The sequence below is a fragment of the Lepidochelys kempii genome, chromosome 2 (assembly GCF_965140285.1).
Source record: "Lepidochelys kempii isolate rLepKem1 chromosome 2, rLepKem1.hap1, whole genome shotgun sequence".
Classification (NCBI taxonomy): Eukaryota; Metazoa; Chordata; order Testudines; family Cheloniidae; genus Lepidochelys; species Lepidochelys kempii.
This window is the reverse complement of record NC_136381.1, coordinates 230993309-231009485: the sequence shown is the minus strand read 5'-3', so window position 1 is coordinate 231009485 and position 16177 is coordinate 230993309. Positions and strand designations below refer to the sequence as shown.

The window sequence follows — 16177 nt, the reverse complement described above, 5'->3', positions numbered from 1 at the left end:
CAGAGACCAGAAGAACAGAAGTATCTGTAGGTCAGGAATTAGGTGCCAGGGCACCACTGTGTGGGAAGGCTTGCAAAGCATATGCCTACACTGCTACATTTCTGACTGTAGTTTCAGAAGTAGGGCCCTACCAAATTCACAGTCCATTTTGGTCAACTTCATTGTCAGAGGATTTTAAAAATCATAAATTCTGTGATTTCAGCTATTTAAATCTGAAATTTCACAGTGTTGTAATTGTAGGGGTCCTGACCCAAAAAGTAGTTATGGGGGGTTTGCAAGGTTATAGTAGTGGGGTTGCAGTACTGCTACCCTTATTTCTGTGCTGCTACTGGCAGGGCACTGCCTTCAGATCTGGGCGCCCAGCCAACAGCCGCCGCTCTCCGGCTACCCAGCTCTGAAGGAAGTGGAGAAGTAAAGGTAGCAATACCATGACCCCCCTAAAATAACCTTGTGACCCCTCTGCAACTTCCTTTTGGGTCAGGACCCCCAATCTGAGAAATGCTGGTCTCCCCGGTGAAATCTGTATAGTACAGAGTAAGAGCACACAAAAGACCTACATTTCACAGGGGGAGACCAGATTTCCCGGTCCGTGATGTGTATTTCATGGCCATGGATTTGGTAGGGCCCTATTCATAAGCAAAAAGAAAAAAATATACACTTTTTCTTCTTTTTTTTAACATGGACTGGTTTCTCAATAGCTGAATTGTTATTCATTTTTAATGATCTCCAATAAAGGTCAATTAGACAGACTGACACCATTTTCATGTGACAACATTTCTAATCCAACATTTTTGTGATACTTAATGGACCGCCTTTTCAACTAAAATAAAGGATCAGAAACAGTTTTGACAACAACAGAAAGGTATCACCCCAAAGAGAACCAGAGTGTTCATTATTTCAAATGCACACAATCAGATATTAGCACACACTGGGTTTAAAAATAGCAAAATGAATCTATGCAGACATGTAAGGTAAAGCGAAGAGAGATATTATACAACATTAACATACTAAACCAAAGCTTTATCTCAAAATGCAATATCTTCAATAGATGTAAAAAGAAAAGGAGTACTTGTGGCAGTGAGCTATAGTTCACAAAAGCTTACGCTCAAATAAATTGGTTAGTCTCTAAAGGTGCCACAAGTCCTCCTTTTCTTTTTGCGAATACAGACTAACACGGCTGTTACTCTGAAACCTTTCAATAGATGTGTTAACCTCCATTTCTCTATCTCAAACATGCACACTCTGCATACAATATATATTTTACTTTAACAGCATCCTTGCGGGGGGACAAGATGGTACACCCAGCTTCCCAATTTTATTCTAGAAGCTAGAATCTGTAAGGTCAGGAACATCTTTATCCCAGCCGAGGTCCTTACTCCTGCTGCTTTATATGGCATAAATTCTGTCTTCTCCTATAAAGCGGGGTTCCTAATCTATGGACACATATTGTATGTGAGCGGGGAGACAGGCTGTAGAGTAATATTGTAAGCAACATGTATGTCGCACCAGATACAACAGGTTGTTAGAGATGGGGAAATAACCCTTTGCTTTAGAAAGGAAGGCACTGAACAACAGTCATAGTACTGTGTTCTTACATTCATCTGTACTCTTTAGAAAATGACAAGGTTTACAAAATATCTATTTCACTGAACACTTCCTTGCATGAATATCTTTTAATTAAATTGCATTTTAAGGGGGGGGGGACGGATCTCAGATCTCTTCTAAGAGCTATCAAACTTCCCTTCTAAATGGGAATTGAAGCTGGAGGGTAAGGAGTTTGGGAAATCCAGCTGTTCCTCTCCTAATCTCCTTGAGGCTTTCTGTTAGCTCAGAAGGGTTGGGACCTCCTATGGCTCGTCTAAAGCGTTTCTTTGCAGCAAGGACTCTGTTCTGAGGGTGAAGGATGGATGTTCTAGCGCAGACGGCCACGCTTACGAGCTAGGGGATCGGATTAGCTTTGCACATCTGTCCCTGCGGGGACTGGGGAGAGTGCCCCCCGAGCTCCCCCTGCCCCTTATTACAGCAGGGTCCTGAGCGGGGAGGAAGACGGAAGCCAGAGACGAGCTGAAGGGACCCGGCAGACACCGAAGGCACAGCCAGGGACCCCAGGCCCGGAAAAGCCCCTCACCCCACCAGGTACCTGCGCGGCGGTTGCGGCGGGTGGGGGGTTGTCCAGCAGCTCCATCTGCAGCTCCTGCGCCGCCGCCGGAGTGGGAGGCGATTTGGACATGTCGCTTTGGACCATTGGCGAAAAGTACCAGCCGGCTTCGCCCCACGCAAGCCCCGCAGTGAATCAGTGCAGAGCCCCGCGCCGGCACCGCCCGCTGCCTGCCCTCAGCGCCGTGCCATCGGGAAGCCCTCAGCGCCGGGCGGGGAGCAGGAAGAGGCGGCGGCCGCCGGGAGGGGGCGAAGGGAGGGAGGGTCGCTGGGACTCCGCGCGGCTGCCCCGCTCGCCTCGCCCGAGCTGCGGCGGGAGACTGGGGCGCGGGGAGCGGGGAGCGGGCACCGCCGCCGCCAGGCTGAGGGGGAGGAGACGGGGAGGCGCGCTGGGACCGGCAAGGACCGTCTCCCACCCACGCGAGCTCCCCGGCAAGGGGCGAGCCGCGCCGAGCGGCCGCGGGAGGCTGGCTGCAAAGGCGGCGCCCGGCGGGCCATCACTGACCCCCCCTCCCCCCCGCCGCCAGCCAAGTTTCTCTTGACGGGTTGGGGGCGGGGGGCTTAACACTGAGGCCGATGAGGCAGGTTGGTAAGGGCTGGATGCAGCCCAGTCCCCGGCACACCCAGCCACATCTGTCACCTCCCACGGGCTGGAGACTTTCTAAAGTGGCTGCGAAGCCGGGGCAAACTTGGGCTGCGGGACAGATGCGGCACCTCGCTGCGACCGGGGCTTCCTTTTATGGGCATTGCTGAAGTGCAGCCCCTGTGCCCCACACTGCACGGGACGTGGGAGCCCCTCTCCCAAAGAGTTTGCGGCCTGGACACGACTGTTGTCAAAAGAAAAAACAACGGATGCAATTAAAACATTCCTTATATTTCTATCCTCTGTAAATGATAGCACAGATCACTTCCTAAACGCCACGAGACCCAAAGGTCGAGTTTCCTTTGGCGTATGCCACAGCTTGGCCATTGCTGCATTCGCGAGGCGAGTGTCCTCAGTTTCCCGGGATCCCCCATCTCCTGTTTAACGTTATTCGCGAACATGTTCCCTCTATTGAAGTGGAATACGAATGACCAAATACATTTTCAACTTTTTGTATAAAGGCAGCTAATGAACGCACAGTATGCCCTCCTCCTTTCCCCCACCAACTAAACTTATACATATCTAAGCAGACCTGGATGATGATGCAGGACCCTTGGTGGCATATTCCATCTCTAGACAGCTATACAGTTGAAAGTACGACAAAGGAAGATCAGGGAGTATTTGCTGTTTGTAGGTGATGTAAACTATAGGAAGATAACTCCTCCCCCACAGTGATACTGATTTTATGAGGCAACTGGCATCTCAGACCACGTCTACACTAGAAAAGTTTGCCACTAGAACTATGTTATGGTAACATAACATAACATATGCATAACTATGTTATGTTATGCATATGTTGCATAACTATGTTATGCTATGTTGCTAACGCCTGTGCACATCTGGCTGCTTTTGCTGGTGCTGTGCATCCTCACTACCAGAGGTTGTATCTGGCATGTCAAAGTTCATGGCAACTGCACCTGCATTCCCCCTCCATGGTCTACCAAGGGCACTCACTCCAGGCTTCCAGCTCTCTTACCTCTTTTGGGAAGAGACTTGCATTTCTCTCCCTCCTGACCAGGGTTTTTTCGAAAGCACACAATTCCTACATCACCTTCACTATGATATTTCCAGCAATCCAGACTGCCTAAACAGGCCACATTTGTGCTTAGCTTTCTTGCCAAAGGCTCATGAATAATGAATTGCCAGCAGTTATAACTTACTACACAGCCCTTTATAAGCAAGTACATTTATTCTCAAGGTGAAAGCATTATAGAGAAAACTTATTAAAAACAATAAGCGAACCTACATGCACGTTAATAAGCTTACCAGAGATCACACACACCCTGACAACTCCAACAAGGACTCTGCTCTGGTAGGAGTCAGTCCTTGAAACTCTACCAAGAGGTTTTTCTGTAGTTACAAGTTCATAACAGCCTCAGCTCAGAACAAGCACAGTCACAAATAGTTCTGTCTTTTATGCTTCTTGGGCCTTTGATCGTCAGGAACAGTTAATTGGCAGATAATGGTCTTCTCCTTAGAGTGTAGCTTCAAAAGGCTGGGTTTTTGCATAACCCAAGGTGCGAATTTGCATTCACCTCCACCTAAAAATTCCCCAGGTGGACACTCAAATACTGTTTGTCCCAAAAGTCCACTCTTGTCTGGCACTTTGTTCAGTATAGTCCTTTGAAATTCATAACACTCCCCACGATTCACAACCCAACCACCCCCTAGAGAAGTTATGTGCAGTTCTAGCCCACAATAACACAACTTTTGCATTTAATACAATGGACTCCCAAGATATTTAAACTTAATTCAGTAAGATTGTTCTATTGTAGGAAATTGCCATATCTGTCACAAGGTAGAAGACATGGTACACTGTGGCTAAGCATCCCCATGTCTGCTGAGGCACAGTCCAGCTCAATGCCTTGTGGGACCTTTAATTCTCTGGATGCAGTGCTGGTATCCCACAATGCACTGCATCCAGGGAATTATGAGAGCCCATGATTCCCTTTCCTCCATCCCATAATTTTATTTTTTTTAAAGTTCACAGAATTCCTCATGTCACTGTTCTCACTCTGCCATCTCACCAGCAGAAATATGGATGCTACATACGTCAGAGGATGGGGAAAGGAAAAGATTTGGAGTGGGACAACCTATACACCAACAACACACATGAACTCTATCAGGGATGATCAGGTTTCTCACTATAGTGGTGCTGAAATCACCAAGATTAATAAAATTATTGGTGATTTCATTTACCATGTATATGATGATTCTTATGGACTGACTCCAAATTTTATGTCTGCCATGATAATGGTTGATGTCTGCAACTCCCTGCAGTAATCTGTGCATAAGGCTGGGCATACTCTGGATCCAGCTTTTGGGACAGAAGTGGAAATTGGAGGGATAGAAATGACCGCTGTCATGTGCCTGCCATTGTCTCCTGTGGTTTGAGGTTTGGGGTATACCTGTCCTGACTGGATGAGTGATCTTTTTTGATAGAACTAGTGAGGTTCCAGACAGACAACACAATGGATAAGGCGGCAGTGGCACTGGAAGGATTGCAAAAGTGCAGGGATGGTTCATCATCATTGGCCTGGCCACCCCTCAGTCATGACAGAGGGGCAGCTGGGCCAAATTTGAATCAGTGCCATTGTGATGTGGTGCATGGAGGTGCATTGCCACTCAAAAGTGGTCTGAATGCCCTGCTTCCTTGATGAGGGCGCAACTGAGCCAAGAGAAGGAGCTCCGCCATCATCATACCCAGCTTTTTTCAGGGGCCAAGGTAGGGCCTGGATCCCTCATTGTGCCCCTGCCAACTTGAGCTTTTCAAAAGTGGGGGTTGTAATGAAATGCTAAACTATAGTATCCTGTTCAGCCACTTATTTAAATGAACCACAACCATACCTTCAGAGCACTAATGGATCTTATGATGAACACATCTGGTGTGTATAAGCAAGCTCTGTGACCAGTCCATAACTGATGCAGAAGTACATGACATGGTGTCAGGAGTGAACTAAGAACAGAAACAAAAGGAAAACAGCAACAAAGGTTGCAGTTGGAAGGAAAACAGCAACAAAGACTGCAAGATCTAGCAACATGCAATGATTCAATGCCCCAGAGAACTTCAGCTTTGACAAACCTTTGCGATGGACAGACTGGAAACAGAATTTTGCAAGATTTTGAATTGCAAACAAACTCCACAGAGAAGCTGGAGATATACAAGTATCTTCTTTAATTTATGAGATACGGAAGCAGGCAGAGAATATCTTTAAATCCCGTGACCTTACTGAAAACAGCCACAGAACTGACTCTGAAAGGGTTCTATGTTTGGGGCATACCTTATACATCAGAGAAATGTGGTTTATGAAAGAGCATGTTTATATCACAAAATTATGTTTTATAAGAGCTCTGCATACAATGGCTGAAAGCTGTGATTTGGGGAATGCAACACATGAAAATATTACAGACAGGCTGGTTAGTGGGTTAACAGATAAAATCCACAGCTGTCTAGAGAGCAAAGCAGTCTGAACTGGTGAAATAGCAAAACCTAAAGCAACTTGACAGACTTGAAAAATCTGCAACTAGCTTAGAAACTGTAAACAGACACTGTGTGTGTGAAAAGACATCATCATAAAATCCCTGAGGCAAGGAGAGAGGACTCCCAGGCTGAGAGGGACAAATTGCAGTCTACATGCACAAGGTGTGGGGAATCATATCCCAAGAGATGGTGCATGTCCAGCCAGAGATGCATGGTGTAATAAATGCATGAAATGTGGACATTTTGAAGCTTTTTGCCACACTAAAGCAGTCAGGGAGTTGACTGATATTACTGACAATCAGGAGTCATTGTTTTGGGGATCTATAGCATGTGAGGCCACAGAACCTGCTTGGAAAGTAAAATTGAATATTCATGGCAAGACTACTGACTTTAAAATTGACTCAGGAGTTGACATCACAGTCATCTCAGAAGGGGCTAACAATCACATTCAGTCTCCACCCCCTCAAGAGTGGAAATCACCTGACACAACTCCAATTTTCCCAGCAGATATTCTGAACTTTATGGGCCAGTTCACTACACAGAAACAACTTATAAAGATAAAAGCTGTGCATTCACAGGATCAAAGCCTAACAACCTTCTCAGTCACAGTGTGGCAGCCATGATGGGCCTAATGAGAAAGGTGGAAGAACTTGATGTAGGATTTGATGGTATTGGACTTTTGAAAGGAGATCCAGTACAAATCAACTTCAGACAATACTGAACCATACAGTGTACAAACACTCCTACCAGAGAGACGTTGGAAGAGGCTACCTGCAGTTTTATGAGAATTCAGAGGACATAATTACCTGGTCATAGTGGAATATTTTTCCAGGTATATAGAAATAATGTACTTAAAAGACATAACATGTCATGTTATTGAGAAACATGTCACTTTCGCTCACTTCTGTATTCTAGAACAACTAGTGACAGAAAACAGACCACAATTCGCTGTGGCAGAATTTAATTAATTCTGAACAAAATATGATTTTGATCCTATTACTAGCAGCTCACATTACCCAGAAGTGAATGGAGAGGCTGGGAGAGCAGTATAGACAGCCAAGAAAATCCTACAGCAGGAAGATCCATTCTTTGCTCTTGAGTTACAGATCAACACCAATAGTTACTACTGGATATAGTCCAGAACAACTCCTGATGCTAAGACAACTCAGAACTGCTGTTCCAACTTTGGAAACGAATCTATTTGCAAAGTGTCCAGATATGAAAAGAGTAGCCAAACTGGATAAAAGGACAAAAAGAGCCTATGAATGCTTTTATAGTAGATACCACTCAAAGAACTGCTGGGTCTAGAACCTGGTGACCAAGATTGTATCCAACTGGATGGAAAAAAAAGGATGGACAACTCCAGCTCTCCTAAAGAAAAATAATTCGGCACCCAGATCATATGTGATCAAGACCTACAGAAGGTTCAGCAGAAATCATTGACATCACCAGTTTGTTCCTCAGAAAGAACAACTGACAGAGCAAACTCTAACGGTGACAGATGTGGAACACAAAGAAGATGACTCAAGTATTCCAAACTGAGCACAGCCAGTCATTGCAACTAATGGACAGCCATATTAGCAAGTTGTTATATGTTCAGATTGTGTAATTAGAAAACAGTACAATTTAGAGACACTTAATAGACTGATATGTACTGAATTTCAAAGATGGTGTGAAAGTATAAATATTATAAATGGTAGGAATGTAGAACTTAAAGGGGGAGATGTAATGGAATGCTAAACTTAATTATACTCTTCAGCCACTAGGTGGCACTGTGTGTAAAATACTTTATTTAAATACACCTCAGTCATATCTTGCAGAGTGTTAAAGGATCTTAGTGATGAATACATCTGGCGTGTATAAGCAACCTCTTTGACCAGTCCATATCTGGTACAAAAGTACATGATGGGGACACTGTCCCCGTTTAAAAAATAAAGAACAATGGCCCTGTGTCTCCCAATCTCTGGTGTCCATGAAGGTTGTTGCTCAAACTGCCCACTTAAAAGATCCTATTAAACCATCAATAAGGCATTTAGTTTTAGACAATGAAAAGCACCCCACAAAAACTCCAAGCACCCTAAAACTTCCTTAAATTATAGATACAATGATAATCAACCAGCAGGATGAAAATAATCATATATAGGAAATAAATCAACTCAGCTAACAAATCAAATGAGCAGAAAAGCCCTTTCACCCTCCAAGAATAAACATTCAACTTTTCCCGCAAGTCCTATCAAACAATTAACAATCTTGTGCTCTCTGTGAGTCATACTGTGATCCCTAAACACCCTCTCTGTAGGCTTGGTCCTTATAGGTTACCCCCTTGGTTCAGTGCTCGTAGAGAATTGTCTTGCTGGGTACAGCTGCTTGTGGCGTACAGATTTAAGACTGTTGCTTTTGCTCTATCTATGCAGGAAGTGAAGATACGTCTCTTTGCTTCTATCTTTGCACCTGCACAGTTGCACTGTTCTGAATGATTGGGAGTTTAGTGAACCTTACTGCATCTATGTCACTGTGGAGTCAGATTTTTTACACTTTGAAGAAAATTCATGTTACTCTGTAGAAAAAGTAGCTAGGAGCTGGACTGAGTTGTCTACTGCAGGGGAAATAGAACAGTGGTTTTGGGGAAAAAACACTGTGTATTTCTGTTTCATCCAGTATTGGTCAATGAAGAAGTGAAGAGGTTGAGGTGGCTTCAAGCTACAATCTGTGAGGAAGTGTAACCATCATTTGTAACACAAGTGCACAGCTTAGGTATGCTGTTAGATCCTGGACTGCTTCTAGATGCTCTGGTAGTGGGTATGATCAAGAGCATTTCTTTACCTATATGCTTGGTGAGAAGAATTCATCCTTTCCCCTCCAGTGCAAACCTTGCCACAATTATCTATTCATTTTTCATTCCAGATTAGATTTCTGCAATAGAGCTCCCCTTGAGACCATTGTGAAAACGAAACTAGATTACCACATTCTACTTATTAAGTGGAGTTTCATAGCAGAAGCACCTTACATCAGTCCTCCAAGATCTATACTGGCTGCCACAGATTTTTCAGATGCATAGAAGATGTTGGCTTTCAGTAAAGCCTTTATAGGTTTGTTGTTCTGATTAGCTGAGAAATAGCCTCTCTCCCCATACCATAATACTCTCATGGAGATAAATAGAGGTGCTTGAGCTAAAGCATCTTCCCTACAAACTGGAGGTAGTTCCTGGCAGGACATTCTGTATGAGGGATTCTTGACATTGGAATGCTGTTTTCCCCGTTGAAAGAAAGTTTCTCGGAAGCATGATGCAGTGGGGAAGTTATGACTTAATCTGGGTGAATGGTGCATGAATAATTTACTCAATTAATTTCCCCCCTTTTTTGTGTGCATTAACTGTCCAGGAACAGAACGCTATAAACTTAAATTTATTTTTCAGAATGATTCAGCCGAAAAGTTCTGCAGGTTATTTTTAGCTTGTGCTCATTTGCTGGTAGTTTATTGCAAATATTTTATATTTGAAATCTGAGCTGTTTGATTGGACAAACCGGTCACACTTTATGCTTGGAATGGATTAACATAGTTCTCAGAATCCGATTCCCATACAAACACTTATGGGTTATGGATTTGAAATATGGCCCCAGGACTTTCTTTTACTGGCAGTGGTGGAGGGAGTGGACAGGCCTGTAAAAGTAATTAAAGCTCCCTTTCCCACCTACCAAACTTCAGCCATTTTTGAGATCTCTAACCATGCTAAAATTGGTGCTTTCAGTATTGAAGATATTTTCAGACCTTTTGATTATCTTGGATCACTTAAATGGTTTCTTTTTAAATATTTCAGACTTGCCATGGGCTCAGGACTGATCCAGCAAGTGCTCACATTGCAACTCCCAGCCTTGATGGAAGTTTCAAGTGTGCACTACTGCCAGAAAAAGTCCTGAGTCTTCAAAGACTTAAAGCCTTTTACATGGTTAAAGAAATATGATTTAAAATTAACTATGTTAGTCACATGCTGTGTTTTCCTTTTTTAAAAAAAAATCACAGAGGGCAACATTCTATGTAGGCACTTTTAAGTGTGTATATATCTGGAGCACCACACATTCAGACTCAGTAAAAGCTGGTTTAATCAGGCAAATTAGACTGCATAACCTTCATTGTGGTAGGCAACCCTTATTTCTTCTCTCCTCCTCCTCCTCCTGCACCAGATGTGACCAGATGTCCTGATTTTATAGGGACAGTCCCGATATTTGGGACTTTATCTTATTTAGGCACCTATTACCCCCCCCCACCCCATCCCTATTTTTCACACTTGCTGTCTGGTCACTCCACACACACCCATCCTAGACTGTCATTCTGCTTGATTAATCTCTCAGCCAAGTTTATCTGAAAGATCAACATTCACTTCAAACTTCTTGCATTTCAGGATTTTATGCTTTTGCTTTTTGGATGGCACCAAAAGAGCCATCAGCTTTTCTACTGGTCCTCTGTGAAGCCATTTTTCAGATGGTGCGTGCTCTGTAGAAAACACAGGACCTCAGAAGAAGAGAAACAGAGCAAGTATCTTTGAACTCTACATTTGTCTCCTGGTTTCATTAACTTCAAAAGGATCTTGCGTAAAGATGCTCTCTTATTAAGATAGTAGTAAAGTGAAGATGGGGACTGTACCCATCAAACACATTAACATATGCAGCTGGTGCTAGATTACATTTGTTAGCATTTATCCTCTAGTCAGTCTCAAAATATATTTTCTTTTGACTAACCTTTAATATTTATAGCTGTAGGATATATTTATAATAAATGAATAGCTCTGAAAATGTACAAGTTATATAAATACAAGATCCTTTGTCCATTGTACATGGAGTTAGTCCAGACAACTGTATACAGATAAACGTTTTCAAACTATACATTATGGTATGTGTCATGAAGTGGTACTGTTACACAAAGTCTTCCAAGTCCTATTTATTAGCATGAAAGCAAATGTTTAGTCTTAAGAAGACATGCTGTGTTAGTTTTGGTTATACAACATTCTGTATAAAGGGAGCTGTGTGAATGCTTTCTGCTTTGTTCTGTGATTGCAGTGAATTGCTCTGTGGGAACCAGGCATGATGAGCAGAGATTCCTGAATGTAGGGACTGCCTACATGCTGTTTGTGACTACCTCCATTCCAGGATAAGGCTGTGTGTGAAAATAAAGCCAAGGTCCACTTACAATATACACAGACTCTGCACCATTGATTTTTCTTTTCTGGGAAGCCAACCTGCCAGATCCACATCTGCTACTGCTCAGCAGAGGGGCCAACCCTATTACATTACATACATTATCTAATATTTATAATGGACAAATGTTGGGTATTCATATAAGGACATTTCTAATCTTGTGAAATGGCAAGGGTAGCTAGTAGAAGACAATAACAGAAGAGACAACACTTTCAAGATTTGATTTTTTTCAAACAACAGTTCAGGGACCATATAAAGCTACTTTTATTCTTTCTAAAAATGTATGAGAAATTTGGTGGTCATGAAAGCGAGGTACTGAAAGTACTGGCGTTGTAGCTATGTATGCAGAGGGTATGTTTACACTGTGATGTAAGCCTGGGCTTAAGGCAACCTCCCTCCCCCTTGCATCTACACTGCAATTGCCCTAACCCAGGGCTTGTACTCAGAGGCTCAGGACCCTGCAGGCCTGGAGGGTCCAAGCTCAAGTTGAGCCAGGACCTCGGGCCTGAGCCCTATTGCTTCGCACTGTAGACATGGTGCCAGCTTGACTTAGGTACCAGGAGTCATCCAGATGTATCCCACAATTCCTTGGCCCAACTTCCTTAGTCCTCTCTATACCAACAATCTGCAGTGCACTCTATTAAAAATGAAAACCACGCCCCTTTGTAAACGGCAACAGCTCAGGTCAGCATTAACCCATTCTCTTCTCATTACCGATCTGCAAGCACACTATCAGAAATCCTCCAGGGTCTGCAATGGAAACCAAACCCATCAAGTCTTGTGCAAAGTGAACTGCTTCCTGATCACATGAGCACAGCCAGATTTTGGTGAATCTCTGGTGTAAGGCCAGTAAAATTGTAAACTTCAGCCAAAGCGCCAGGAATGCCCACACATGACAGTTATACACACCTGCCTCGTGCACTCCTGCCCCCATATGGAAATTGGTTTTGAATTTTTTTGTGAAACAGAATAAAGGTTTTAATTTTAAATTTACCATTGCCTTTGAACTTCTGTAACTACGATTAACAAGGCTAATGCAAGAGACAGTGTGAAGACTGAAGCATCTCCTTCACAATATGTGTAGGTTCACTTTAGGTACATTTTGTGTCCTTGAGATTTCACAGTAATGAATTCTCTGCTCCTCCAGAGCTACTTTAAATAATAACCCTCTGTTTCTTATCCTATTTCAGGACCTTTAACCTCTACTACCTGCTGTTCTTCTGGAACTTGATCCCTGGCGTGACATTCATAAGAACGTAAGAATGGCCATACTGGGTCAGACCAAAGGTCTGTCTAGTCCAGTACCCTGTCTTTCAACAGTGGCCAATGCCAGGTGCCCCAGAAGGAATGAATAGAACAGGTAATGATCAAGTGACCCATCCCCTGACACCCATTCTCAGCTTCTGGCAAACAGAGACTAGTGACACCATTGATGGACCTATCCTCTATGAGTTTATCTAGGGTTCTTTTTTCTTTTAACCCTGTTATAGTCTTGGCCTGCACAACATCCTCTGGTAAAGAGTTCCACAGGTTGACTGTGCATTGTGTAAAGAAATACTTCCTTTTGTTTGTTTTAAACTTGCTGCCTATTAATTTCATTTGGTGACCCTTAGTACTTGTGTTATGAGAAGGAGTAAATAACAATTCTTTATTTAGTTTCTTCACACCTGTCTTGATTTTATAGACCTCAATCCTATCCCCTCTTAGTTGTCTCTTTCCAAGATGAAAAGTCCCAGTCTGATTAATCACTCCTCATATGCAAGCTGTTCCATATCCCTAATCATTTTTGTCACCCTTTTCTGAACCTTTTCCAATTCGAATATATCTTTTTTGAGATGCAATGACCACATCTGCATGCCGTATTCAAGATGTGGGCCTATTATGGATTAACATAGAGCCAATATGATATTTTCTGTCTTATTATCTATCCCTTCTTAATGATGCCCAACATTTATTTCTGTTAGCTTTTTTGACTGCTGCTGCACATTGAGTGGATGTACCCTCATGGATCATTCCAAAAGGAAGCATTTCCATGATAAAGTTATGGTCAATGTTCTTGAGAGGGTAGACTAGCAGGTTCAGAACCAGAAGAAGAGGGTTGAAAGCCTGGAATAATGGTGTGCTGAGAGGCAGGAGGAAAAGCTGAGGCTCGCCGCTCAGGTGGATGACAGTGTTTAAGCAAGGGGGCTGGCACTTGCAAAGCAGTTTCTGGAACAGGAATGGTGGCTAAGGGAGGAGAAGAGAGATCAACAGATAGAACTGTTTCAGCAGCTCCTGTGTCTAATGGATGCTAGAACAGTGGCTCCTGCTGCCTCCCACACACCACGGCAATGTACCCTCAGCCCAGCAGTAGCTTAGACAACTCCATGTCGGGGCAGCCTATACATTCAGGACTAATGAGCGGCTGGGCACGGCAACTAAACACCATGCAGCCTTTTTTCTTCCACCCGTCTCTGGTGTAAATCTCCACCTCCCTCCCTTGCCGCCAAGTGAGGGGTAAACGTGTAAAGAAGGGAAAGGAGAACTTTGGGCCAGGGGACATGCAGCAATAGGGGGATTGTGCTAAGTATTAATGATTTCCTGCCCTTTCTTTTGGGGTGTGTGGTTTTGTAATAGCAGCTAGCCTGCCCAAGTCCGTTTGAGTGCTTTAATGTTTTAAGACCCGATTACAAATAAACCATGTTACGTTTTCAAGAAAGCTTGTTGCTATCAGTGCATCGCATCATACAATCATGATTGGAGATAATAAAATTAAAAACATATTAATAAGTAATTAAGCATTACAAAGCAAACCACATTCCTCTATTTACCTAGATACAGCAATTCTAATTTCAATAAGTTCCATCTGTCCAGCCATTGTGCCTCCCACCCCATAACCACAACCAAATTCATTTTTCATTGTGTTCATCATGTCATTCAAACTTACATTGCATGGCAATCAAGACTACCCCACTCCCAAGCACTGCCTGCCCGCCAAAATACATGAGCCACTCCCCCCCGCCCAAGAACATTTATAGAGGTACTATTCCCCTCTTCCACTGGGTCATGCCAGTGGTGGATTATCCAATGGGCCTACAGGGTCCAAGGGCAGGGGCCACAGAAAAATGAGCGCAACAGCAGAAATCCGCCACAGGGTGGCGGAAACTTGGAGCTCTGGCAGAAGCCACAGGGTGGGCAGGAGAAGCACCAGCACCCCAACCCCAGTCCCCGGCAGAAGTGCAGGCTGGTGGACAGTGATAAGCTACCAAAAGCTGAAGAACTGGTTCCTTGACTCGCTCCGGGTCTTCAGTGGCACTTCGGCGGCGGGTCCTTCAGTGCCGCCGAAGACACGGAGCAAATGTGGGACCCGCCGCAGAAGTGCCGCCGAAGACCCAGAGCACCGCCAGGTCAGTAAAAATTGGAAAGGGATTCTCAGGGGAGCATCCACAGCTGAAGGCTCAGGTGGGCTGGACAGGACGGTGTTTGCCCACCCCTTTAACAACCGGTTCTAAACCGGCTTTAAAATTTTTTACATGCAGCCGATGAAGTGGGTATTCACCCACCAAGTGGGTATTCACCCACTATACGTCTGTTAGTCTATAAGGTGTCACAGGACTCTTTGCTGCTTTTAGTGGAGGACAGTAACTCAGTTTATGTCAATGTCATTTGGTGGGAATGGTTTCCGAGCCTATCATGAATGTAGACTCCCAAGCAGTAAAAAATATTCTGACATCATGAACTTTTCCTGTACACCTAACACTGACATTCATAAATCTTCCTCTGTAATCCATAAGGACCTGCATAACTATGGAGTAGTACCCTTTGTGGTTTATGTACTCATTGTTCCTTGAGCTTGACAAACTATGGGCAGATGAGTCCCATCAATAGCCCTGCAACAGCTAGGAATCCCCACTCTCTCAAAGACATTGGAATATCTTTAATGTCTGCCAAGTTCAGGTAAACCACATGCCTGATTGCTTCAGTTACTTCTGATACCACTTCACCCACAGTTGACTTTCCAATCCCAAAGTGGGTATAAATGGACCTGTAGCAGTTCAGGATAGCCAGCTTCCAGACAGCTATATCAACCCTCTTCTGAACTGACAAGGGTGACCTCAGATGTAGCTCTTTACTCTGGAGGGTCAGGGCAAGCTGCTCACAAAAGTCCAGAAATGTTGCTTTCTTCATGTGAAAGTTCTGGATCCAGTGATGGTCATCCCAGGTCTGCATGACAACGTGGTCCCACCAGACTATGCTCGTGGCTCTGCTCCAGAAGCAGCAGTGTACGTAGGGATCATCAGCAGGTATTCCAATTACACTGAGCAGCATCTACCAGTGAGAGTAGGATAACAGGATACTCCTCCTTCTCTGCCTCCTCCTCCTCCTGCAGATCCATCAGGAAATCCATCAGGTACCTTTGGTGGGACAGTAAATGCTGCCAAAATGTCCACCAATGCCTCATGGATACTCCGCCAGTTTCCTGACATGCGAGAGAAAGTGCAAGCAACAGAAGTTCATCAAGACATGCCTCCTCCATGTTGCTGGCTCTGGTGGCTGGGAGTGCACAGAACAAAATGACTGCTCAACAGACTGTGTTGGCAGGCAGATCAAGCTTCCTGTAACATGCAGGGTGAGAAGTAAAGTTTTTGCACAGTGCACCATGTTCCTAGGGATAGAGTGGCCACACTTCGGGGCGGGGGGAGCACTAGGGACTCTGGGATGTGG

The 16177-nt window shown here is 44.1% G+C and overlaps 1 protein-coding gene and 1 long non-coding RNA gene across 4 annotated transcripts in view; one reads left to right on the top strand and one right to left on the bottom strand.

Moving 5' to 3' along the window:
- The window catches only part of CACNB2 (calcium voltage-gated channel auxiliary subunit beta 2), a 396125-nt gene extending 393681 nt beyond the window's left edge, over nt 1-2444 (bottom strand). The window contains exon 1 of one of the 3 annotated variants that reach the window (XM_073334164.2): nt 2141-2444. In XM_073334164.2, coding sequence (XP_073190265.1) covers nt 2141-2245 — 105 coding nt within the window. In that variant the 5' untranslated portion in view covers nt 2246-2444. The remainder of the gene's footprint in view (nt 1-2140) is intronic. The other 2 variants (XM_073334157.2, XM_073334158.2) reach the window with 2 other exon arrangements.
- Nucleotides 1911-16177, top strand: part of LOC140907679 (uncharacterized) — a 55497-nt gene continuing 41230 nt past the window's right edge. Inside the window, exons 1-2 of the long non-coding RNA XR_012157575.2 lie at nt 1911-2136; nt 12664-12833. This is a non-coding gene — a long non-coding RNA (uncharacterized LOC140907679). The remainder of the gene's footprint in view (nt 2137-12663; nt 12834-16177) is intronic.